The sequence below is a fragment of the Ostrea edulis genome, chromosome 7 (genome assembly GCF_947568905.1).
Source record: "Ostrea edulis chromosome 7, xbOstEdul1.1, whole genome shotgun sequence".
Lineage (NCBI taxonomy): Eukaryota > Metazoa > Mollusca > Bivalvia > Ostreida > Ostreidae > Ostrea > Ostrea edulis.
The window spans coordinates 2,657,732-2,684,334 of NC_079170.1; the positions used below are offsets into that span (position 1 = coordinate 2,657,732).

At 38.4% G+C, this 26,603-nt stretch overlaps 2 protein-coding genes and 2 long non-coding RNA genes across 5 annotated transcripts; 3 read left to right on the plus strand and 1 right to left on the minus strand.

Annotated features, from left to right (window-relative positions):
* The first annotated feature begins 2,105 nt into the window (after nucleotides 1–2,105).
* Nucleotides 2,106–5,269, plus strand: LOC130047643 (uncharacterized). 2 transcript variants are annotated; one of them, XM_056143024.1, is made up of 3 exons: nucleotides 2,106–2,283; nucleotides 4,533–4,743; nucleotides 5,149–5,269. In XM_056143024.1, the coding sequence occupies exons 1-3, from the start codon at nucleotides 2,219–2,221 to the stop codon at nucleotides 5,233–5,235; spliced, it is 363 nt and encodes a 120-aa protein (XP_055998999.1). In that variant the 5' UTR covers nucleotides 2,106–2,218; the 3' UTR covers nucleotides 5,236–5,269. The 2 variants fall into 2 exon arrangements, 1 of the variants encoding a protein (XP_055998999.1); XR_008796458.1 differs by having other exon boundaries at nucleotides 4,371–5,263.
* Nucleotides 5,270–5,851: 582 nt separating this feature from the next.
* On the plus strand, nucleotides 5,852–22,289 carry LOC130047645 (uncharacterized). The gene is made up of 7 exons (XR_008796467.1): nucleotides 5,852–5,995; nucleotides 7,714–7,854; nucleotides 8,617–8,759; nucleotides 9,722–9,848; nucleotides 17,323–17,425; nucleotides 21,671–21,800; nucleotides 22,244–22,289. It is a non-coding gene; the product is annotated as an uncharacterized LOC130047645 (long non-coding RNA).
* On the minus strand, nucleotides 21,831–24,247 carry LOC130047639 (uncharacterized). Its single transcript, XM_056143019.1, has 2 exons — nucleotides 24,158–24,247; nucleotides 21,831–23,900 (listed from the first exon to the last, which is right to left on the minus strand). Exon 2 carries the CDS (start codon nucleotides 23,868–23,870, stop codon nucleotides 22,215–22,217), a length of 1,656 nt encoding a protein of 551 aa, XP_055998994.1. The 5' UTR covers nucleotides 23,871–23,900; nucleotides 24,158–24,247; the 3' UTR covers nucleotides 21,831–22,214.
* LOC130047653 (uncharacterized) lies at nucleotides 22,610–25,513 on the plus strand. Its single transcript, XR_008796478.1, has 2 exons — nucleotides 22,610–22,743; nucleotides 25,416–25,513. It is a non-coding gene; the product is annotated as an uncharacterized LOC130047653 (long non-coding RNA).
* Nucleotides 25,514–26,603: the final 1,090 nt, after the last annotated feature.

The window sequence follows — 26,603 nt, forward strand, 5'->3', positions numbered from 1 at the left end:
GGTTTATTAGGTGATGAGATCCATTTTTTGATTAAATGTGAAAAGTTTGCTGATGAAAGAAGATCTTTTTGTGGTGCTATAGAAAAAACAGTAAATTTTTTTACCAAACTCAATGATGAACAAAAATTCATTTACATACTATGTTCTGAAGAGCCATCCATTCTAAATATAACTGGAAAATTTATTTTGAACAATATATGACACTATTTGTATATAACTATGTGTTATGTAATCACTTCTTTCTTTACTTGTGTATGTATATGTACATTATTTGTATGTATTTTCATGCTGCCCCTTGAGGGCCCTTGATTGGAAATAAAAATATATAGTATATAGTATTGTTTAGGCCTCGGCTGTCTGTTACGGAGAATGATGGAATGTTAAAAGGGGTTCAAAGATTTAAATAGAATTCATAATATTAGAAATCTTTTTAAACTCAAGAACCACTGGGGTCGTCGCGCGCAAAATCCCCCATGGGGATTTTTAAAAGATGGCATGTATGACGTGTATTGAGTTCTATGGGAAAATAATTGGTACTCTTTTCCCTTTGAAAAATTTGCAAAATTTGAGGTATGAAAGGCACGGGACGCTATATATTTTTTTAAAAATTTTGGTTAGTGCTTGGAATGAACTTTCAAATGATGTAAAGTATTTGTCTGAAATCAGTATAGTGAAACAGCGAGAGCACCAAAGGTTTGTATTGAGTTCTATGGGAAAATAATTGGTACTTTTTTCCCTATAGAGACCCCATTTCTGACTTGTCATGTGATTTAAAAATGCAAGTAGTGATTTTTTCTAGTATATTTGTGAGATGGATGTGTTCTTTGAACTATTGAAAATAAAATTAGACCAAAAAAGTGAGATGGTGGGGAAACCGGAGGGCGGCTGTATCATTTGGAAGGGTGCGGTATCTAGTAGTGGGTATGGGGTGCTGAAGGTGAACTGGCCAGAGGAGGGTAGTAAGCAGGAAAAGGCGTACCGGGTGGCTCTTATGGTAGATATGCACCTGACAAGGTCACAGTTCCCAGGTGGATGTCTGGAGGTTAGCCATCTCTGCCATAAGAAGCTGTGTGTCAACTCGATGCACTAAGTAATTGAACCACATGCCACAAACTTGGAGGGGATGCATTGTTTCCACCAGGGGGTTTGTTGTGGGACACACCTTCCACATTGCATCATATAATGTAATTATATAAGAACAATTAAAATACTAGTGATTTAGTTTAGAGTAATTATGCTCGGAAGCTCCATTATTTTTTTTAACTCGGGCTCGAAGTTCGCTCAATATTACATTTTTCTGGTATTTGACTTCTTGATGCCTCTCATAAAGTTTGTACAATTTTTTTCATTTGACAACTCTTTTACTTTTGTGGGATGGCAATTTCTGATAAGCCTTGTTTAATTCATAATCTTTTTGTACTTTATCTAGGGTTTTGTCCACTGAACCACTGGTGGGGATGGCAGCACCTACCCCTGCACAGAGACCCCGAATAGACCTGCCCGGACCATTATTAGAAGAGTGGACAGCACTGTGCACCTGACCGGAGAAGTTCCTCGTAAATGTTACATTGCGAGGCAGAGATCGTCGCAGGGTTCGATTAAAGCTCTCGACCTTCTGAGAGTTGCTGTTTTTGATCGTCTTAGCCAGGACAGCTGGAGACAATCTTTTTGAGATACAAGCATGGAGCAAGTTCTCATTCTCGGCCGAACAGGGTATTTTGAAATTGTCACTCAGATATGTACTTTTTCTTAACCAGTTACTTTTTAATCCCCCTTTGCACACCAGAGAGTGTTTTCTGCATGATGCATGATCACCCATGTAGCAATGCACCATTGCAAGTTTAGCATACGAGAGCTTGTTTTTCATCTTTGCAGCATCCCCTCCAAATACCTCATAGGCTTGATTTATCTTGGCTGTGCATCTGTCTAGTGTCTACTGCATCTAAGGCAAAATTATGCAAAGTTTTTATTCTTTCAGCCTTGTTTCTTCCAGGCATGACCTGTGCCAGTTTTTCGTCTCTCTTGATAGACTTTCTGATGTATTCAGACAATGCCGAGTGTCGATATATAATGAATTGGTTGTTCTTTCAGAAGCCCATCCTGATAGAAGGAATGCGCCGCTCGGGTCAGTGGTTACCTCCTGTACCTCGAGGCCAGTCTCACTGAGGAGTTCTGCTATTCCCTCCTTAGCCCAGGTGAACTCATCCCCTATGGTGTGATGCATTGGAAGGTTTGCCCCACATACCCCAGGACTACAACAGTGGTCAACAGTGCCCTCATCAAGTAAGTGGCCATGTTTGGAACAAATTTTATTTTTTGTCACCACTTTAATTATTTGATGTTTTGTGGTGACATTCTCTGCAAAAGAATACACAGTTTGTGTCGCCGGCTGGAATGGTGTCTCACCCACCCCCGAGTACAGGGGGTTATTAGGTCACCTGAATTCATTCAGGTGACCTATTGCTATCTGTTTTTGTCCGTCGTCGTTCGTCGTGCGTCATGCGACGTGCGTCGTGCGTTAACATTTGAACATTTTCAGCTTCTTTTCTGAAACCCCTGAACCAATTTCAACCAATTTTGGCATATAGCATCTGTGGGTGGAGGAGAACAAAAATTGTGAAATTCGTGGTCCCTGCCCCCCTGGGACCTGAGGGGTGGGGCAAAAACCATCAAAATGAGTGTAATTTTAAAAAATCTTCTTCTTTACTCCTGGACATCAAGAAGCCAAACTGTGGGCATAATTATAATGAGTGTTGAGCCCTCTACCAAAATTGTGAAATTCATGGCCCCTGGGGCAGGGGTTCTTGTGTTAGGGTGGGGCTCTATTGGTCATATAGTGAAAGTGTAGAAATTCTTTGAAAATCTTCTTCTCGGTCTCTGGGTATGAAGTAGACAAACTAATAGCATGGTAATGATGAGCAAGGATGCCTCTTTATACCCCCCGCAACAAGTTGTGGGGGGGGGGGGGGTATACTGGAATCGGGTTGTCTGTCTGTCCGTCCGTCTGTAGACGCAATGGTTTCCGGGCTCTAAAGCATTATCCTTTCCACCTACCGTCACTATATCATATATATGGACTACCCATGGGATGAAGATGTTCCCTATCGATTTTGGGGTCAAAAGGTCAAAGGTCAAGCACACTGGACATCGAAGTAGCAATATGGTTTCCGGGATCTAAAGTGTTATCCTTTCCACCTACAGTCACCATATCATACATATGGACTACCCATAGGATGAAGATGTTCCCTATCGATTTTGGGGTCAAAAGGTCAAAGGTCAAGCACACTGGACATTGAAGTAGCAATATGGTTTCCGGGCTCTAAAGCGTTATCCTTTCCACCTACAGTCACCATATCATATATATGGACTACCCATGCAATGAAGATGATCCCTATCGATTTTGGGGTCAAAAGGTCAAAGGTCAAGTGCACTGGACATTGAAGTAGCAATATGGTTTCCGGGCTCTAAAGCATTATCCTTTCCACCTACAGTCACCATATCATACATATGGACTACCCATGGGATGAAGATGTTCCCTATCAATTTTGGGGTTCAAAGGTCAAAGGTCATGCGCACTGGACATCGAAGTAGCAACACTCAGAAAAGAGGTAGTTTATACCTATTACCAACACCCTTTGGGAGATTGGGGTAAGCGGGGGGTATTCTTAGTGAGCATTGCTCACAGTACCTCTTGTTAAGAAATTGTGAAATTCATGGCCTCTGGATCAGGGGTTCTGGTGCTAGGGTGGGGCTCTATAAGTCATATAGTGAAAATGCATTATTTCTTTGAAAATCTTCTTCTCTGTCCTTGGGTATTAAGTAGACAAACCAATAGCATGGTTATGATGAGCAAGGATGCCTCTTTCAAAATTGTGAAATTCATGGCCCCTGGGTCAGGGGTTCTGGTATTAGGGTGGGGCCCTATTGATCATATAGTGAAAATGCATTTTATTTCTTTGAAAATCTTCTCCTCTGCTGCTGGGTATTAAGTAGACAAACTAATAGTATGATAATGATGATCAAGGATGCTTCTTTCAAAACTGAAATTGATGGCCCCTGGGTCAGGGGTTCTGGTGCAAAGGCAGGGCTGACCACATAGCTATTCAATGTTTCTTCCATCCAAAAGTAAAATTCTTATATTTAAACACAAACCTAATTCAAACATTGGAAGGTTGTTACATGATACTCAGGTGACCTATAAGGCCCCTGGGCCTCTTGTTGTACATACCATCGCTCTGAACAGAGATGGTATGTGGGGACTCATTTCCTCTGAGGGTGTTGATTTCCACCAGCTGGTGACACCTGTGACTCATATTCTCTTTATTAAGGTTGACAATTTTGGTCTGACCTTTGTTACTTGATTTTTGTAGGGACTTGCGTGAAGGGGGAGGGGTGTTGGTTGAAAGTAGAATTTTCCTCAACCCATCATTTCCTAAAGGGGTTTGACTTAGGCCAACTTGTAAACCATAGTTTACAGTGGCAGCCTTTCTCCCTGGGGATTTGGTCTCTACCTCCTCATACAAATTGTACAGGCCAGACAGGAACGGACACTCGGAGCATGTCATCCTCATCCGGGTGGCAAGGCCACGCCTCTCCTCAGTGTCTAGATCCCAAGTCAGGATACCCCGACAGTCTGGACGTCCTTGCTGGTGGAGGCGGAACACCTCGTTAAACATGGCCACTGTCTTGCCGAGATGTAGCAGCCTGTGCGAGTCCTGGTTTACCCTAAGAAGAGTCAGAGAAGTATTCATTTCTCTCATAAAAGGTTTGGAGTGCAAATAGTTTACAGGCAGTTACTTCCCTTAGACTTTGAGAATTATCATACAACACTTACAACTGATGTATTTTTTAATTTTGTTGTTTAAATCTTCCAGATTGGTAATTAGTCAGATGCATGACCTATTAACTGCTTGTATCATGCCTTAGTTTACATATATCTGCATGTATTTACATTTAGCAGTAGATTTCATGAGAAACACTCTCTGGGGAGCTATATTTTTCATATTCTCTGATGTAACATATAACGAGGTGGTTCCTTTGCCAAAAATGTCTTGAAAATTTCATCGATGATCATTAAATTAATCAAAATTTTACTTACATGTATAGCATTTGAGCATTCCGGCACTCATTTCCACCTTCAATTTTCAGCTTCCTGGGCGTAACAAATGGTGGCACCATGGCCGCGGGAGCATTTCCTGTTTTTCTGAAGCTGAAGGAGGGTCCTTCACTAACTGATCCATTTCAGGAGGCAATCTTTCATATGGAGCAGGTACAATTTTTTCTTTCACTCTCTGCATGCCCTTATTAGAAGGCACAGATTTGAATTTAAAGCCCTGGGTATTGCCCTTCTCAAACTTTGGCATGTTGGGATATTTTCAATTTTTCCAATTTCAAATTGCAGTATTTTTCAAATAATGGATGTTGTTCAGTGCAGTAGAGCCTGAGCTGTGATCATGTAGTAAAATGCTGGACTGACCCTTATCTAAGATCTTTGTAAACAGATAAGATGGGGAGGCACTGGTCATGTCCCCAATGTTCTTGTGTAAGGGGGAGGTTAAAGTTATCTCACCTACATCAGCAGCTGGGAGAACATATTAAGAACCACTAGATTTATTAGATTCCTACATGGTTTCTCTTTCTTGATCTTACAGAAAATTGTTATTCAGACTTCTTTGAAAAGACATATTTAGCAGTTTTTCTTACTTTTTTTGCAATTTGGGAGGTCCTCCTTAAAATCGGGGTAAAATCTACCCTTATAAAGAAATTGTCAATATGATGCCTTAAAATTATTTCATGCATAAGAAAAAAACAGAATCGTGTAACTTTGATAACATTTTATTTATTACAGTCAAAAATCAGGTCCAAATATCATCAGAATTGTCAGAGTCTTTCATTCCTGGTAATGTCAATGTCCATAGATGGTGCAGCTCATTCACATGGTGACAGATCTCATGACACAGAAATTTCAGAACTCAAATTTCCTACATGTGCACAGGTAGGTTTGTATTGAGATCTATGGGAAAATAATTGGTACTCTTTTCCCTGTACTTTCGATTTAATACCGGAAGTGAACATTTTAATTAACTTGTACAATGTTTCAGACTAAGTAAATTAAGATGTCAGCGGTCTATTTTTTGGAAAGTAAGTTGGGAATTTTTAGTCTCAAAATTGGGAAAACTCTACGGTTTTTGGCATTGGGAATGGTTCCGTTTATCGGTGCCAGTTATATAAGGGAAAAAATCGCTGGAGCTGCAAAAATATGAAAAGCTTGAGTGACCAGTAACGCCCATCAAGTCACTGTCATAAATCTGAAGAAGAGTCGCAATTGTTACTGGTATATATAGAGAAATCAATATACATGTATCCTCATGAAGTGTACATTCAAGTTTGTTCATACCATAACTCCTGAGGTCAGTGTGAGGTCACAGAGGAAAACTGTTTTCTTCTAAGATAAATTTTCTATTTAGGAACCACAAATTTAAATTCATTTTACAAATAGATATGCAGGCATCATCTTGTACATTAAATTTGTGCACAACACAACTCTTGGGTTCAAGATGGGGTCATAACACTGTAACTCAGATGATCATCTTCATGTGTAGATTACAGTTATTTCATGTTAAGATGACCCCTGGGGGAAGGAAGAGGTAAAAAAGAGTTCTAATTATTACGTATGATCAATCTAGACATTTTTAATGAAAATCAATTAAGGACCAAATGAATGCAATTCTTCAAAATTTTGTGTTCTAGCATCTTTATGGTTTGTAGAGTCATAGTTTGTTTACATCACCACCCTTGTAGAGTTGTAGTTTGTTTACATCACCACCCTTGTAGATTCGTAGTTTGTTTACATCACCACCTTTGTAGAGTCATAGTTTGTTTACATCACCACCCTTGTAGATTCGTAGTTTGTTTACATCACCACCCTTGTAGAGTCGTAGTTTGTTTACATCACCACCCTTGTAGAGTCATAGTTTGTTTACGTCACCACCCTTGTAGAGTCGTAGTTTTTTTTTATATCACCACCCTTGTAGAGTCATAGTTTGTTTACATCAACACCCTTGTAGAGTCATAGTTTGTTTACATCACCACCCTTGTAGAGTCATAGTTTGTTTACATCACCACCCCTGTGGAGTCATAGTTTGTTTACATCACCACCCTTGTAGAGTCATAGTTTGTTTACATCTCCACCCTTGTAGAGTCATAGTTTGTTTACATCACCACCCTTGTAGGGTCATAGTTTGTTTACATCACCACCCTTGAGCCCAGGTAGGGAGGGTGCACTATTTTCACCTGTAGAATTCAGATGTGGGGCACAGCATCAAAAGTTAATCATGTGTACTCAAGTCTTGTAGATTCACAATGAAGTTTGTTTACAATACATCATGACCCCAGAGTAGGGGGGGGGGGGGCACTATTTATGCCTGCGGGATTTCGCTGTGGGGCACAGTCCATTAAAACTGCATCATTTTGTGTAAAAATTAAAAATAGATTACTATCAAAGAATAAATTGAAAAACTAATGATTTGTATCTGAACAATTCGAATGATGCTCAGAGTCTCCACTTTTTTGGATGAACAATTAGAATGATGCTCGGGATATCTACATTTTTTTGTCTCGGGCTCGTGATCCTGTCTACATTATGACTTGCTTGTGTTTGAACTGAGATGTTGATGTGTTTTATTCGAATCATGTTGTTGATATTTTATCTAGGGTGGTGTCCACTAAGCTAATGGTGGGGATAGTAGCAGCTATCCTGCACACAGACATTGAATGGAGCTGTCTGATCCATTATCAGAAGAGTGGACAGCACTATGCGTCCGATCAGAGAAGTTTATCAAGAAGCATTACGAGGTACAGGGCTACATTATTTTAAATTATGTATACTTAATTCGTGGTCACTTGGCCGGCTATCAACTTATTTTTTTTAGAATCCTCTGAGAACTTTTACTGCGGTTTTGGCCCAATGGATAGGAAAATGGTTGACTCAAATTGCATGACTGAATAAAATAAAACGCTTTCATTAAAAAAAAAGTTCTTAGATTTCAAACATTAATTGTTGAAACTTACTAACATATAGTATATATATTATACCTAATAACCATGTTAACTACTAGCAAATAATTAAGAAAGCCAAAAAAAATATTTTTAATATCTTAAAGAAATAAATCAAATCTTCTTGTGACACACTTTAAATGTTTAAAGGCAACTACATGTATTTAAAAATGAGTCTGAGGTTTTATTTGTCATATAAACTAACACTATACATATAGTCAACATCATCTTTGTTTTGTCATTTTCTTCATGTAAGTGACCATGTATTCAGCAATGTTCATTCTTTGTCAACATTTTAATTATTTTCATGCTTTGAGGTAACACTTCCATGGAAGGAGTACACAGTTTGTGTTGCTGGCTGCAAGAACGACTCGCCCACCCTGGAGTACATAATGTGTACAGGGGGTTATTGTACATTGCATCACTCTAAACAGGGATTACATGTAGGGACTTGGCTCCTGAGGGACGTGATATTTCCAGCTGGCAACATCTGTGACTCAATCATCTCAGCCTCATTTACATTCTCAATTTTGGCAATAACTTATCATTGAAATTTTTTAGGGACTTGTATGAATGGACAGAAGACATTTTCTTAATTCACCACTCCATCATTGCCTGGTGTTGAAGACTGAACACTTTATTGAAAATTGATAGGATGTAGCAATCAATGGGTGTCATCATTTGCCCTGAGAAGACTAAGAGAAGTATTCATATTTAATGTAAAAAGTTTTGATCATGTAAAGAGCATGCTGGCAAATTTTACAGTGATCTCCCTTAGACTATGTAAATTATAATACAGCACTTGTTAATGGTGTTATTTTACATATTAAATGTTGTTTGAATGTTGTAAATTTGGTTCATAGTCAAAAACATGAATTATAGCTACATGCATTGTACCATATTATAATACAGGAATGTCTGTATGTCTGTCTGTAGATGGGACGTATTATCGTACAGCAATGTCTGTATGTCTGTCTGTAGATGGGATATTACGATACAGCAATGTATCAGCCCTGTATGTCTGTCTGTAGATGGGACATATTTTGATACAGCAATGTCTGTATGCCCATTTGTAGATGGGACGTATTATGGTACAGCAATGTATGTATGTCTGTCTGTAGATGGGACGTATTATGGTACAGTTATGTCTGTATGTTCGGCTGTAGATGGGGCGTATTATGATACAGCAATGTCTGTATACCTGTCTGTTTTGATAATTTGTATAGGAGGGTCTACCATCTGAATGCTTTTTAATGATGTTTGAAAAGCCCTCTAATTTCTGGAAATTTTAGGGTCTGTAGGGGGCTGAGAGAAGTTCTCATTCCCAATGCCAAATATTCCATTATTTTTCCCAATGGAAAGGTCCAGACCCTCGAAATGAAGACCTTAAAAAACCTGAATGAAAATTGTAAAATCCATGACCCCTCTGTCAGAGTCAGGCTCAAAGACAGGTTCAATATAGGAAAATTGTTATTGACTTTCTAGTCTTAGTGTTACATATAACCAATGTTCAGGTTACCAATAAGGACAGTGAGTCTTCTGTTTAAAAGAGAACAAGCTCAGGTTTCCTTTCACAAAATTCAAAAGGATTTTAATTTGCTCAAACTTTCATTTACCTGTCTGATTTCTGGCCATTCCAACACTCATTGTTACTTTGGTTTTTCAGCTCCCTGGTCCTCATGAGATGGTGACACCCTGCAGTAGGAGCAGTTCTTACCGGTATCTCTTAAAAGAAGACAGAGGTTTACTTAGCATCTGATCCATTTCTGGAGACAAACTTTTGAATGGAGCTGGTAAAATTTCTATCTTTTTAACTCATCTGAGCTATAAGCTCTAGTGGACTTTTCTGATCACCAGTTCTCTGTTGTACATCTGTTTGTCCGTCTGTCTGTAAACTTATTTTTGAACTTATCTACAATCACAGAGCCCAATTTCAACCAAACTTAGTACTGTTAAAGGATTAAAAATCGTTTAAATGAAGGGACTCCCACCTTCAAGGATTAGATAATCAACAAATGAAAAAAGATAGGATGGGGTCATTTATGTATCGTCTTCAGAACTACAGAGGTAGAAATAACGAAACCTCTTTAAGTCTTGTGAAACCCTCCTTGAATATATTATTAACTTTTCAGCTCACCTCATCTCAAAGCTCAAGTGAGCTTTTCTGATCACCCGTATTCTGGCGTCCGTCCGTCTGTAAACTTTTAACATTTTTTACTTTTTCTCAAAAACCACTGGGCCAATTTCAACCAAAGTTAGCACAAAGTATCCGTAGGTAAAGTGAATTCTAAATTGTTAAAATAAAGGGCCAGGCCACCTTCCAAGGGGAGATAATCAAGAAAAGGTAAAAATAGAGTAGGGTCATTAAAAAATCTTCTTCTCAAGAACCACTGGGTCACAAAAGCTGAGATATATAGATCAGCTTTATTAGGTAGAGCAGATTCTAAATTGTTAAAATCCTGGCCCCCGGGGGTCGGATGCGGCCACAATAAGGGATCAAAGTTTTACATACAAATATATAGGAAATATCCTTAAAAATCTTCTCCAGAACCACTGAGCCACAAAAGCTGAGATTTGTATGAAAGGTTCCTGATATAGTGCAGATTCTAAATTGTTAAAATCCTGGTCACCGTGGGTCGGATGGGGCCACAATAGGGGATCAAAGTTTTACATACATATATATAGGGAAAATCTTTAAAAATCTTCTTCTCCAGAACCACAGAGCCACAAAAGCTGAGATTTATATGAAATGTTCCTGATATAGTTCAGATTCTAAATTGTTAAAATCCTGGCCCCTGGGGGTCGGATGGGGCTACAATAGGGGATCAATGTTTTACATACATAGATATAGGGAAAATCTTTAAAAATCTTCTTCTCAAGAACCACAGAGCCACAAAAGCTGAGATTTATATGAAAGCTTCCTGATATAGTGCAGATTTTAAATTGTTAAAATTCTGGCCCCCGGGGGTCGGATGAGGCCACAATAAGGGATCAAAGTTTTACATACAAATATATAGGAAAAATATTTAAAAATCTTCTCAAGAACCACTGAGCCATAAAAGCTGAGATTTATATGAAAGGTTCCTGATATAGTGCATATTCTATATAGTCAAAATCCTGGCCCCCGGGGGTCGGATGGGGCCACAAAAAGGGATCAAATTTTACATACAAATGTATAGGAAAAATGTTTTAAAAATCTTCTCAAGAACCACTGAGCCACAAAAGCTGAGATTTATATGAAAGCTTCCTGGTATAGTGCAGATTCTAAATTGTTAAAATCCTGGCCCCCGGGGGTCTGATGGGGCCACAATAGGGGATCAAAGTGTTAAATACAAATATATAGGAAAAATCTTTAAAAATCTTCTTCTCCAGAACCACACAGCCACAAAAGCTGAGATATATATGAAGGGTTCCTGATATAGTGCAGATTCTAAACAGTTAAAATCCTGGCCTCCGGGTGTCGGATGGGGCCACAATAGGGGATCAAAGTTTTACATACAAATATATCGGAAAAATCTTTAATAATCTTCTTCTCAAGAACCACTGAGCCATAAAAGCTGAGATTTATATGAAAGGTTCCTGATATAGTGCATATTCTATATTGTTAAAATCCTGGCCCCCGGGGGTCGGATGGGGACACAATAGGGGATCAAAGTTTTACATACAAATATATTGGAATTTTTTTTAATAATCTTCTTCTCAATGACCACTGAGCCACAAAAGCTGAGATTTATATGAAAGCTTCCTGATATAGTGCAGATTCTAAATTGTTAAAATCCTGGCCCCCGGGGGTCGGATGGGGCCAAAATAGGGGATCAAAGTTTTCCTTACAAATATGTAGGAAAAATCTTCTTCTCAAGAACCACTGAGCCACAAAAGCTGAGATTTATATGAAAGGTTCCTGATGTAGTGCAGATTCTAAATTGTTAAAATACTTGCCCCCGGAGTCGGATAGGGCCACAATAGGAGATGAAAATTTTACATACAAATATATAGGGAAAATCTTTTTAAAATCTTCTTCTCAAGAACTTCAGAGCTACAAAAGCTGAGATTTTTATGAAAGCTTCCTGATAGAGTGCAGATTCTAAATTGTTAAAATCCTGGCCCCCGGGGGTCGGATGGGGCCACAATAGGGAATCAAAGTGTTACATACAAATATATAGGAAAAATCTTCTTCTCCAGAACTACACAGCCACAAAAGCTGAGATATATATGAAGGGTTCCTGATATAGTGCAAATTCTAAACAGTTAAAATCCTGGGCTCCGGGGGTCGGATGGGGCCAGAAAAAGGGATCAAATTTTACATACAAATATATAGGAAAAATCTTTTAAAAATCTTATTCTCAAGAACCACTGAGCCATAAAAGCTGAGATTTATATGAAAGCTTCCTGATATAGTGCATATTCTATATAGTTAAAATCCTGGCCCCCGGGGATCGGAAGGGGCCACAATAAGGGCTAAAATTTTTACATACATATATATAGGAAAAATCTTCTTCTCAAGAACCACTGAGCCACAAATGCTGAGATTTATATGAAAGGTTCCTGATGTAGTGCAGATTCTAAATTGTTAAAATCCTGGCCCCCGGCGGTCGGATAGGGTCACAATAGGAGATCAAAGTTTTACATACAAATATATAGAAAAAATCTTTAATAATCTTCTTCTCAAGAACGACTGAGCCACAAAAGCGAAGATTTATATGAAAAGTTCCTTATATAGTGCAGATTCTGAATTGTTAAAATCCTGGCCCCCGGGGGTAGGATGGGGCCACAATAGGGGATCAAAGTGTTACATACAAATATATAGGACAAATGCTTAAAAATCTTCTTCTCCAAAACCACTGAGCCACAAAAGCTGAGATTTATATGAAGGGTTCCTGATATAGTGCAGATTCTAAATTCTTAAAATCCTGGCTCCCGGGGTCGGATGGGGCCACAATAAGGGATCAAAGTTTTACATACAAATATATAGGAAAAATCTTTAAAAATCTTCTTCTCCAGAACCACAGAGCCACAAATGCTGAGATTTATATGAAAGCTTCCTGATATAGTACAGATTCTTAATTGTTAAAATCCTGGCCTCCGGGGGTCGAATGGGGCCACAATAAGGGATCAAAGTTTTACATACAAATATATAGGAAAAATATTTAAAAATCTTCTTCTCCAGAACCACAGAGCCACAAATGCTGAGATTTATATGAAAGCTTCCTGATATAGTACAGATTCTTAATTGTTAAAATCCTGGCCTCCGGGGGTCGGATGGGGCCACAATAAGGGATCAAAGTTTTACATACAAATATATAGGAAAATTCTTTAAAAATCTTCTTCTCAAGGACCGCTGGGCCACAAAAGCTGAGATTTATATAAAAGGTTTCTGATATAGTGCAAATTCTTAATTGTTAAAATCGTTGTCCCTGGGGGTTGGATGGGGCCACAATAGGGGATCAAAGTTTTACATACAAATATATAGGAAAAATCTTCTCAAGAACCACTGAGCCAGAAAAGCTGATATTTACATGAAAGCTTTCTTACATAGTGCAGATTCAAGTTTGTTAAAATCGTGGTCCCCGGGGGTCGAATGGGGCCACAAGGGGGATCAAAGTTTAACATACAAATATATATATTCCTTCAAGAACCACTGAGCCAGAAAAACTGAGATTTATATGAAAGCTTCCTGATATAATGCAGATTCAAGTTCGTTCAAATAATGGCCCCTGGTGGTAGGATGGGGCCACAAGGGGGGATAAAAGTTTTACATACAAATATATAGGAAAAATCTTCTCAAGAATCATTGGACCAAAGAAATTCACATTTAAATGCAAGCTTTCTGACATAGTGTAGATTCAAGTTTGCAAAATCCATGGCCTAGGGTAGGTTGGGGCCATACTATGGATTAAGGTTTTACATGCAAATATATATGGAAAGTTTTCTTATATGGACCAATGTGACTCAGGTGAGTGATGTGGTCCACCCATGGGCCTCTTGTTAATTCTGGCTCCAGGGGATAGAATAAGACCATCGGTGCCTGGCAAGGGCAAACACAACAGTCCAATGACCCCAATTATGGTAAAACGGTGGGGATATTCTGAAATTTATTGGGCTGAAAATTATGTACATTAGGTCCATTTTTATCTCACCAGAGCCGAAGGCTTAAGTGAACTTTTCTGACCGAAATTTGTACGTTGTCCGCTGTTTTGAGGGTCATCATAAACTTTTCACATTTTCATCTTCTTCAGCACCAGTAGGCCAATTTCAACAAAAGGTGGCACAAAGCATTCTTGGGTGAAGGGGATTTAATTTTGTACAAATGAAGGACCATGCCCCTTTCCAAGGGAACTCAATAGGGAAATAGTGAAAATACATTGACGATTTATGAAAATGTTCTTGTCTAGAACCACTCGAGCAATTTCACCATGGCATAAAGCATCCTTGGGGAAAGGGAATTCAGGTTTGTTTCAAATGAAGGGCCCTGTTCCCTTCAAAGGGGAGACAATTACAAAAAAATAGGGTGGGTCTTTTTAAAATCTGTTTTTAAGAACCACTGGGCCAGAAGAGCTGGTATTTACATGAAAGCTTCCTGACATAGTACACTTTTAAATTTGTTAAAACCATGACCCCCGTTGAGGCCACATTAGGGGATCAAACTTTTACATGCGAATATATAGGTAAAATCTTTGAACAACCTCTTCTCAAAAACCACTGCGCCAGGAAAGTACAAATTTACATGAAAGCTTCCTGACATAGTGCAGATTCAAGTTTGTTCAAATCCTGGGCCCCGGGGGTAGGATAGGGCCATAATAGAGGATCAAAGTTTTACATACAAATGTAGTGTTACCATGTTATATCGCCAGCTATTGCCGTCCACATATATGTGTAAAAATAATTGTTTTGCTTTACTTCTTTAAACTTTGCTAAAAAATGTATATTCTGCCCTTGTGCATTTGTAAAACATGTAAGTACATCTACAATAGTTTCATTTGTGTCATGGTAGGTTCTATGCTGACTGAGTGGGTTGAGCAGGTTGTCAAACACACATGCAATGACTGCAACTTTTTTCTGGGACACAGAAATATGATGTCACACAAATAAATACACACAAAAGTCGCATGATACACAAAATGTACAGCAGTTGATAGCAAATCCCATCGAATAGAGATTTAGTTTAGTGTGCACATGAAGATTGGTGGAAGTTTGCAGCCGATAGTAGTTTCGTTTCTCATTGTTCATGCGTAGGCAAAACTACTGGACAATTTTAAATGAGTATATTCAAATTATTACCGTATATACTCGCCTATAAGTCGGATTTTTGGGAGTCAATTTTTGGTCCAAAACTCTATGTCTGACTTATAGGCACGTCCTAAGAAGATTGGTATTTTTCTGGGCGGCGTAATGTAGTGGTTTTTTAAAACAACTCCGACAATTATCATGGATAATAAAATTGAATTACGAACCCGATTTAATATTGAAATATTCATACGTATACTGGCTGAAATATATTTCATAAAAGATTGAATATTGTTAACAGATAGTTTATATCATCATTCTTGACTCTTAAAAAAATATATTGTTAATACAATAAATTTTACCTGAATCCCACAATAACGGTTTTCGCGAGGTGTGTGCCACTAAGTAAACACGATGTCAGGTACTGGAAATTAGGAGACCATAATTGCTTAGGTAAATCATTGCCCATCATAGATCAAGGGTTGCATTTAAACCCCAAACAGATAAGGCTTGGATATTGAGCACCTCATAATTATTAATTTCTCAATATAGTTTTTGAAACATAGGTAAAAACACTAGAGCATTGACTTGAAATTGTCAACCGATTCTGACAAAAATTTGTACCGACTTATAGGCGAGTATATACGGTATTGCAGTTACCAATACTTACCTGTTTTCATGACACATACTAAATTTAGTTTCACTCTGATTCAGCGGAGCAGACCAACTATGTATAATTAGGGCTTCTGATCCTTGGTCGTTGGCATTGTCGTCGGGTATTTAGAAAGGCAGTTTGACCTTTTGTACCTAAAAACAGGTGGCGATAGGCGAGGTTGGCGTTATATAGAATTTTTAGCGTCTATGGAAATCCATTGTACACATTTCGATGGTAGTATGTGGTGATGGCGATATAATGACGGGCGATATACCGAGGTAACTAGGTATGGGGAAAATCTTTAAAAATCGTCTTTTGAAAAATCGCTGGACCAAAAAAGTCTACATTTACCCGAAAGCTTCATGACATAGTGCAAATTCAAGTTTGTTAAAATGATTGCCCCCATTCATGGGAAGGATGGGTTCACAATAATGGATCTAAGTTTTATAAACAAATATATAGGGAAACTCTTTAAATATCTTCTAAAGAACCATTGGCCCTTTACATTTACACGAAAGCTTCCTGAGATAGTGCAGATTCAAGTTTGTAAAATTCATCGACCCTGGAGGTAGGATGGGGGCACAATAGGGATCAAAGTGTTACATGTTATTATATAGGAAAAATCTTTAAATATGGACCAAGGTGACTCAGTTGAGCAGTGTGGCCCATGGACCTGTTGTAAACGTTTTGTTGTTGACACCAGGTACACTAATTCACCAACACATAATGTTTTCTATTGATTTTTCATCAATCCTTTATTCTTAAATTCTGAGTTGAATCTGCCCTTAAGTAAAAATTGTTAATATGATGCCATAAAATGTATGGAGAAATAGGAATAAGTAACAATGGACTTTTAAGACTCTTTATTCATATATGTACAGGGTTTAGGTATTAAACATATTTACAAATACTGAACTTTACATTGGGAGTTGAGGGGGTGGTGAACTATTTTCTGAACTTTACGTTGGGGGTGAGCGAGTGGTGAACTATTTTCTGAATTGAACGTTGAGGGGTTGGAAAACTGCTTTCTGAACTTTATGTAGTGAGGTGACAGCTAGGGATTAGAACTATTCTATGAACTTTATGTTGAGACGTGGGGGGATGGAGAACTATTTTCTGAACTTTACGTTGAGATATGAGGGTATAGAGAACTATTTTCTAAAATTTATGTTGGGAGGTGAGGGTGTGAGAAACTTTTCATTGATGTCACATAGGACTTGATGTATACAGAGGTTAGATATTGTGTTATGAATATTTTTAAATTGAGGTTTGTTCTACTTTGGTACATTCAGAATGCTTACATGGATTTTTTGTAGACATTCATGTTCTAATAGTGTGAAGAAGTCATTTTGGTTACCAAATCCTTAATGTTGAAATAAATTTTACAGGGTAGCAGTTACTCGAGATGTCTGGCTGATTGACGACGATAATTGTCCTGCGTCTGACATTCTGGTAGGACTTGGATAGCTCTATCACTGTAGAAAATGTCAGGTTTGTTTATGAAATTATTCAAAATGTTCCGTTTTTATGCCTCATTCATGCAATGACTGGGGCATGTAGTGTTAACCCTTTTTAGCTCACATGAGCTGAAAGCTAAAGTGAGCTATTCTGATGAATTATTGTCCAGCATCAGTCTATTCGTCTCTTCCTTAACTTTCTTTCAACATTTTCGACTTCTTCTCAAGCATGTACCACAGCTCTAATATCAGCCAAACTTGCCTCAAATGGGTAAAATGGAGTCACAATGGGTGATCAAAGTTTACATGGTGATTCATAGGATAAAGCATTAAAAATTCTCAGGGAACAAAAGGGTCATAATAGAAATCATATTGATATGCAAGCATTCATTCCCAGGCAGTACAGATTCAAGTTTGTTCAAATTAAGGTTGCTAGGGGTAAGGTGAGGCCACTATAGGGAATCAGAGTTTTACATAGGAATGTATAGGAAATATCTTTAATAATCTTACATCAGGGTCATGAATACTTTGATATACAATTATCCCCAGGTAATGTAGTTTAAAGTTTCTCCCAATCTTGGCTTCTGGAGGTAGGATGGGGCCACGATAAGGGATCTAAGTTTTAAAGGGAGATATATAGGATACATATTTAACAATCTTCTTAAGAAAAACAGGGTCATGATTACTATATGTTAATGTGCAAGCATTTCCAGGAAGAGCAAATTCAAATTTGTTCAAATTTTTGCCCCTGGGGATAGGGTGAGATCACAATAGGGAATCAAAGTGTTACATAGGGATTATAGGAAAGGCGTAGATAACGAACAGTGATCAATCTCATAACTCCTATAAGTAATACAAAATAGATAGTTGGGCAAACACGGACCCTTGGACACACCAGGGATGGTATCAGATGCCTAGAAGGGGTAAGCATCCCCTGTCGACCAGTCATATTCGCCGTGAGCCTGATGTCCTGATCTTGTAAACAGAGTTATCTGTAGTCAAAATCAGTGTGCCAAGAACGGACTAACAATCGGTATGAAACACGTCAGACAGCATAGGGAATATCTTTATAACTCTGACAGCAGGGTTATGAATACTCGTACTAATATACAAGCATCCCAAGGTATTAAAATTGAAGTATTTTCAAATCATGGTTATATCGGGAGGGGGGGGGGTTGATGGGGTCATAATGGATGATCAAAGTTTAAGTGTACAAAACCAAATCATCCGGAATTGATAGGGTTCTTTATGCTGACTCAGAAATCTTGAATCACGTGATTTAAAATGAAAGCAAATTTGTTGTGTAGAAGCCTGTTTAATAGAAGTTGTTTTTATGAAAAACAAATAACTCCCCAGCTCCCCAAATTGGACGTGCATCAAATGAAACCTCCTTTTATGTACAGCATGGTATGAAGGAGCAAGCATGGGCAGGAACAAAGACATAATGAACTCCGATAAGCCATATAGGAGGAAATATGTACACAAACTAGTTTACACTCTCCACCCCTCAGATCCACTATAACTTTGTACAAAAATAATACTTCTCCCCCGGGAAGAGGGGAGACATAAATACCCCTTAAAGGATCCAGACTTACTTTTCAAGTATGGGATTATTTTCTGCTGTAGGACAGCTTAATTTTCCATGAATATTTGTAGACATAGCTGTTTGCTATAAAAAATACAATGGACTAGATTGGAAGTCAAACCCAGGGTCCCAGAATATCTAGTCAGGTGCTATTAGAAACTCTAGTCAAGTGCTCTCAGAATCTCTAGTCCGGTGTTTTCAAAATCTCTAGTCAGGTACTCTCAGAATCTCTAGTCAGGTGCTCTCAAAATCTCTGGTCCGGTGCTCTCAGAATCTCTAGTTAGGTGCTCTCAGAATATCTGGTCCGGTGCTCTCAGAATCTATAGTCAGGTGCTCTCAGAATCTCTAGCCAGGTGCTCTCAGAATCTATAGTCAGGTGCTCTCAGAATCTATAGTCAGGTGCGCATCCAACTAAGTAACATGGAACCAGCCTCGGGCCAAGTTAAAATGTCATGCTTAAAAGTACTAGTAATTCATCAGTCACAAATACAAGAGCCTCATAGGCAACAATGCTCACCTGAATCAAGGTAAACCCTCTTATTCTGCTGTTGGGATCTTGAAAAAGATATGTTTTCAACCTTTATTTCAACGTAAAAAAAATTAACCCCATATTGTAATCCCAACATAGCCCAAAATGAGCACTACATAACCTTGATACAAGGTCAAAGGTCATGGTATGAGATGAAAGGTTTTCCCACAAGGAATCTATATATGAAGTATTAAAGACCTACCTAAATATTTAAGGAAATATTGCCTTAAATAAGATTTTCTACAAGTAGGTCAAGATCAAGGTTAAGGTTACAAGGTCAACAACTTTGGTAGGAAAGGATTGATTGAATATTGTTAAACGTCCCTCTTGAGAATATCTCACTCGTATGGAGATGTCACCACTGCCGGTGAAGGGCTGCAGAATTTAGGCCTATGCTTGGCGCTTTTGGCCTTTGAGCAAGGAGGGGTCTTTGTCGTGCCACACCTGCTGTGACAGGGGACCTCGGTTTTTGCGGTCTCATCCGAAGGACCGCCCCATTTAATCGCCTTCTACGACAAGCAAGGGGTACTGAGGACCTATTCTAACCCGGATCCCCCACGGGATCGGTAGGAAAGGAAAGGCCTCGTCCTTTATTGTGACAAGGTAGGAAAGGAACGGCCTTGTCACAATATCATCTTATCAAAGGGTCTTGTCATAACGTATTTCATATACAAAATATGAAAACGCCAGCTTAAATAGTTCCAAAGATATGATCTTGATGAGGTTTTCTTAAAAGTTGGTCAAACTCTGAAGTCACAAGTTTAAAAACTTTGATATGTAAACATGTTTTGTCACAAGAAGCACATATGAAAAATGAAAGACCTATCACTCACAATTCAAAAGTGATGAGCAGCAAGGTTCAAGTTTCAGATCAAGTTTTGAAAGATAAGTCAAACTTTAAGGTCAAGACTGCAAAGTCAAAGAAAATGGTGTAAGATGTAAGGTTCTGTCATAAGGAATCTATATACAAAATCCAAACGCTGTATTGAAATAGTTCAGGAGATACTGCTTGAGTTTGATATTCTTAATAAAAAGTCAAACTCTAATTACAGTTAAGGTCACAGGGTTAAAAACTATTAGGAAGGTCTTGTTGTATAGAATACCGATATATGAAATATGAGAGCCATATGACCCACAGTTCAAAAGTTAGTACACATGTAGCAATAATAAAGTAAGGGGCAGACATACAGGACAGGACAATATGCCCCCCTCCCCAGATATAGTCGCAAGATAATGAACACTTAAATCCGCACACCTGCTACACTTGAAAATGATTTGTTTAAGTGAATTACCTGCAATATCTGAACGTGTTTACATATTAACATGACCCTGCTGTTGTTGAGATGAAGAATTTCAAAAACGTGTCCCTAAATATCCCCGTATAAAACTTGTGTCCATTATTGCCCCCCCCCCCCCCCCCCCCCCGAGGACAACATCTTGAAGAAACTTGAATCTGTACTACCTGGGCATGCTTTCATATTGATGTGATTAATTATGACCTTCTAGTCTTGTGAAGATTTTTCCTCTCTATCTCCATGTAAAACTTTGATCTCCTGATGACGTCCTACCCCACTCCAGGCAGACCATGGTTCTAACAAACTTGTATATATGATACATATCAGGAAACTTTTACATCAATCTCAATTTTTCTGGCCCAGTGGTTCTTGAGAAGATTTTTAAATGACCCCACCCTATTTTTCCCTTTTCTTGATTATTTCCCCTTTGATTCTTCATTTGAACAAACTTGAATTCCCAGAGAAGATCATAATGCGAAAAGTTAATAACAACAGACAAATTGTAATGGGAAAAGTTCCCTTTGTACTGTGGATATCGGAGTGGATATCTCAGAGGTTAGAGCACCTGACTATTACATATGTAATACAGGGGTCTCGGGTTTGATTCCTCGTCCAGTCAAACCATTGATATCAATCTGGATAGTTCAGTGGTTAGAGCACCTGACTAGTAATACAGGGGTCTCGGGTCCAATTCCTGGTCCTTTCATATCGTGGGAACGAAGGCCTTGGATTCGATCCCCGTTGTGACACCGGTTCAGCCATATCGTCTTTTCCTTCCCATTACATTGACATCTATTTAAACATGTAAATATATCACAGACTATCCTTGACAATTCAGTTTGATATGATTACACTTTGTTTATTTTGTAGGACGGTGGAGATTTAGATAAGTGGTGTGATGTTATTGATGGTAAACAGAAGACTGTGACCTTGAATCTGAAGATCTGTGATGAAGACTGGACGTTTGGGGTCACTCTCTGTTACAGTACTACAAATCTAAGTAAGTACTCAGTAATAATGTAAGACTGAACTCTGTATCATGTTTATCTAATATATACATTGTAAAATCAAACACATATTGAATTAATTCACAAACAAAATAATGTTCTGTTAAACTCACAAACACAAGTACATGTTACACATCACAAATAGAGGACTGTAATGTACACAGGGCTGTAATTAACACAGGGCTGTAATTAACACAGAACCCTAATGTACACAGGACTGTAATTAACACAGGGCTGTATTTTACACAGGATTGTAATTAACATAGAGTTGTTATGTACACAGGACTGTAATTAACAAGCAGATGTAATTAACACAGTGTTGTAATTTACTCTCTGATTAGACATGTAATTAACACTGTGTTGGTAGATGTAATTAACACTGTAGAGCTGTGTAATTAACACTGTGATTATAGATATTGGATTTTCTTCACTTTAGCAGTGCCCCACTCAGCCACAAAGAGGTTGTCTCTGATGTCCACACATAAACCCCATGGAGCGAGTAAATCACAGTGAATGTAACGGAGGAACTGTCCGTCCTGATCTAGGATGTGGATACGGTCATTGTCTGCTGTCAGGATGTGACTCTGGCTGTCTGTAGTGATGCCGTATGGATAAAATGATTGCTCGGTATTAGAGGGATGACCAGTGTATCTAAATCGGAGTTTTCCTGACTGATTGACCACCACTACTGCACTAGCTTCATAGTCAGCCACACAGATATCCAGGTTCCTGTTCTCACTGAGGTATTTAGTGTTACCACCAGATGAGTAGAGAGGACGACCCTGATCATCAAACTGAATGCTTTGTTTCTCTGTGGAGCCGGAGTAACGCACGACTTTGGATTGTTTGTAATCATCACTGATCATGGTAACCAGGAGATCGTTACCCGCGGTACAGCAGACAGAGAGAGGTCTCCACCCCTGTAGTGTGATCACGGTCTGTATCTGTTTATTCTTAATTAAGTTCACGGTGTTATTACTAGTGTCAGTATAAACAAGATCTCCGTCCCGTGTCACTGCTATGTCCTCTGGTATTCCCCCTGACTTGGTTTGTATTGATGTCAGTAGTTTACTCTGGAGGTTGAGCAGCTTCATGGTTTCGTTATCCCCGTGTGTCCAGACTTGATCTTCACTCAGACAGCTAACACTGTATAGTCTGTTATACCCAGTGTCTATGGTGGCGGTGACGCGCGGCTCATCAAGCAGTGGTTTGACTGGAGGAGACGATACAGCTTCTGCTGACTTCATTGTGTCGCCATGTTCTGTGTTAATGGATAATGGCGGCAGAGAACCAAACATTTCATTGAGCTGATCTTTGTTTATTTTCTGAGGAGAGAAACTCGGTAATGTAACTCGGACTTTAGGCGGTAATGTTCTAAATTGGGAATTCCTAGATTTATAAGTAGAGGTTAAGGAGACATCATTTGATTTTAGGATTGATTTCAAGTCGGACATGATCTGTTTGAGTTCCGCCATTTTCTGTGTGATTTCTTCTGTATTTTTATTTAGTGCGTCCAGATGTTTAGTTTTCATCTCCGCAATGGCGGATTTCCGTCGGTTGACAATGGCGGTAATCTCCCGGTGTAAGATTTCTCCTTGTTGGTCAGCAATTGTGGTCAGTTTCCCGTATTTCGTTTCTAACTCGGCTTTTTCAGTTTGCACATGGGAGGCCATTTCTTCATATCGCGGGTAAATTCTTGTCTCGAGTTCTTTTAGATCTTTTTGTAAACTTTCTGTTTTAGCGCTGAGTTTTTCCAAAATATCTGACATATCGTGACCTTTGTGTTTACCTGAGGAGACGCAGGTAATACAGACAGGAATGTTGCATTCCTCGCAGTGAAGCTCGCAGTGTTTTTCGGAGTGTTTCGGACATTTTGGGTAGTTAGGGGTAACCTTTCTCTGTAAAAACGGCACGACTTTGTGTCTTTTAGACGAGTCTGAGAGATGCTTTACTGCACAGTTAACACAGAGATTTATATTACAAAGTTCACAATGACTCTGTAGGGGGATAGTTTCACAGAGGTCACACAGTAGGACTTCCTGAGCACTGCGCCGGGGATGCATTTCTGATGGCGGGATCACACGAAAAGTTTACTGTCAATAAAAAAAGAATCTTAATTAGAGACGTTGACAGGTCAAAACAATTGAGAAGCTAGAATTATAGCATGATATGTAACACTGTGGTCATTAAATTTGATATTTCAAATGACATTTTATGAAATTAGTAACGAAGTGAGCAGATCGATTTCGTTGATCACAGGTTAAGTGATCAGATCTATCTCATTAATCACAGAAATATCGATACTACTAACACTACAATGTCAGAATGCGTATATATAATTTTGTCTCACCTTAAAATCCAACATGGCCTCCCTGTTCTTTCGACCTTCCGTCTAGTCCTGAGAATTAAATACCTGTGCGGCGTGTCAGCCTGTATACACTATCTACGTGTTATCGATTGTCTAAATAGTTTTAAAACTTGTTTTGACCTGAATCACGTTGGATAGCTGTGTCAACATTTCCGTCAGAAGATAGAATTTCCTTTCATAAAAAATAAAATGCAATCAAATATGTATACAATGAATAACTGCTTTCTTTAATTATACTTATTGTAATTACGCCCCGTGCACACAAATAATATTGCGCTTAAGGTACAAAAGAAAAATCTGCAAGGTCAACTTGAGGACACTGGGGAGGAGAGGGGGGGGGGTGTCATTCAGTGGGTCCCCGTTTGACTCGTAACAGTGAGGGTTCTTTATTTTGACAACGCCCACCATGACACGGGACCTCTGTTTCCATCGTCATATCTGAAGACCTGTGGCTTATAGTTCTACATTACAGGGCACTGTAAAGGGCCATTAACTACATTTGTGAAATATTTTACTCATGCACGGTAAATTGCGATATTAACTTTTTTATGTATATTTTACTTCAAAGCATCAAAAATAAAACATGCATATATTTATAAACATATTAAGGGACAAGAATAAAAGTTCAGTGTTTGACAGCTTCTTATGTTAATGTTAATTTTATGCTCTTCTTGATAGTACATTATATATATTTAGTAGTTAAAGTTTTGAATTGAATTCATGTATCAAAAGATGACCCCCCTCTCCCCCATTTAATGTTTAGGCCGTTTTAGTTGATGAATCAATTAAGGATTTGGCAGGCGGGATTATTATTATTATTTATTTTTTTTTGGAGGAATTAATTTTTATTTTATTTTTACTATTTCCCCTCCGATCTGCCCCCCCCCCCTTCACTGTGAAAAAAATGACATGTGCCTATTTAATGAAATTCAACGTTTCTCCACCTTTAAGCACACAACCTCACATCTCAAATTTTTTATTAGTACATGTAATTGTTTGTAAGGGTATGGAATCGTTATCTCACCAGAGGGAGCGTTATGCAAGCTATATTTTCCTGACAGACATTTACAATAAATCGCTCACCTGTGTACAGATAAAGGACATGTAAATTACCCGTATTTTAACGTCCAGGAGAAGCTTGCGTAATGTGCTCTCTCGTGAGAGAATGCCATGAAATACGATACGCATTATTTTGTATATCAATGTACATGTTGTTAATATATTTTGTTTTCTATTGTAGAATGAGTTGAGTGGGAAAATGAGCCTCCAGATGTATATGTACATGTGTATATTATAATTAAACTTCTGTTGCACTCACGCATGCGAGGTTACTCTACATTAGGTGTTCGAGTTTTATTTCCTGAATATTTTAGTTTTTGTTGAAATAGTAAAATACAGCAAAAATAAAAAAAATAAAAAATTCTTCCAGTGATTTATTGAAGAAAAATCACAATATAATGCTTGTTATTGTATTTTGGAGGTTTATATATAGTCAGCGAAACCAACGATTCTCCGAAACCAACACGTACAATATCACACCCATCGCTCGGAGAGCAGGATGATCGGGTTAATGCTTTATAAATTAAAAAAAAAGAAGTTTGCAATCCTAAACCGGACATATTTTGTGGAAATGTCTGTTGTGTGTAAAATCATTATAGGATTGAATATATAAATTATTTTGTTCATGGAGAAATGAATATAAAAACCGAATCGCTAACTTTGTTTTAAAAGAGTTTGCAATTCGGTTTTTACATTCGTTTCTCCACGAAGAAAACAATTTATATGTTAAATGCTTGTAATTCAATTGCAAATTAAAAAAATGTCTGTTTCCGTGAAATGTATTAACAACAGAGTCGAAACAGAAAAAGCTGCAGATTCGCGGAGTAATTTACACGCATGTCGGCCGCCAGCAGAAATCGACAGCAATTGCAGTTTTCTCTGCTTTACTGCAAGGTACACAGTTTGGGACATGCGTATATTAAAAAAAAAAAGCATTGTCGATCAGCCTCAAATTAGGGGCCGAAGGAACGCTTCCCGTCTGTTGGTTGAAGTAGACAGATTCATAGAGTGGGTGCCTGACACACTTATTAAATTTCTCACTATCACTTAATAGATTATCATTATTATTAGCCGAGACTATATTGGACAAAGTTTTGCTCATCGCGAGTTTTGGATAATTTGTGCATTCCCTTGAGTAACTTTACAGTGAGCCCTCTTTCCGATTACCATAATACTCGCCGCTCCAATGAGCAGATAGCGCCGTTAAAATTTTTCTCAAATTTTGGTTTTTAAGTCGGCTCGCGAATTTATCAACGGCGTGCGGATTCATCGTGTATCACAAACTTTCTGTATATTCTTACACCGACAGCAAATTAATCCCGCGCACAAAGATCTTCAAAAATTGTTCATTTGCTTTTTGAACAGCTTC

Bases quoted from the DNA above. Each gene is read 5' to 3' on its own strand.
- LOC130047643 (XM_056143024.1), top strand. From the start codon at position 2,219: ATGCATTGGAAGGTTTGCCCCACATACCCCAGGACTACAACAGTGGTC. The intron at 2,284-4,532 runs GTAAGTGGCCAT...CAAATTGTACAG, and splicing joins GTCAACAGTGCCCTCATCAA to GCCAGACAGGAACGGACACT. The intron at 4,744-5,148 runs GTATTCATTTCT...TTCAATTTTCAG, and splicing joins CCCTAAGAAGAGTCAGAGAA to CTTCCTGGGCGTAACAAATG.
- LOC130047639 (XM_056143019.1), bottom strand. From the start codon at position 23,870: ATGCATCCCCGGCGCAGTGCTCAGGAAGTCCTACTGTGTGACCTCTGT.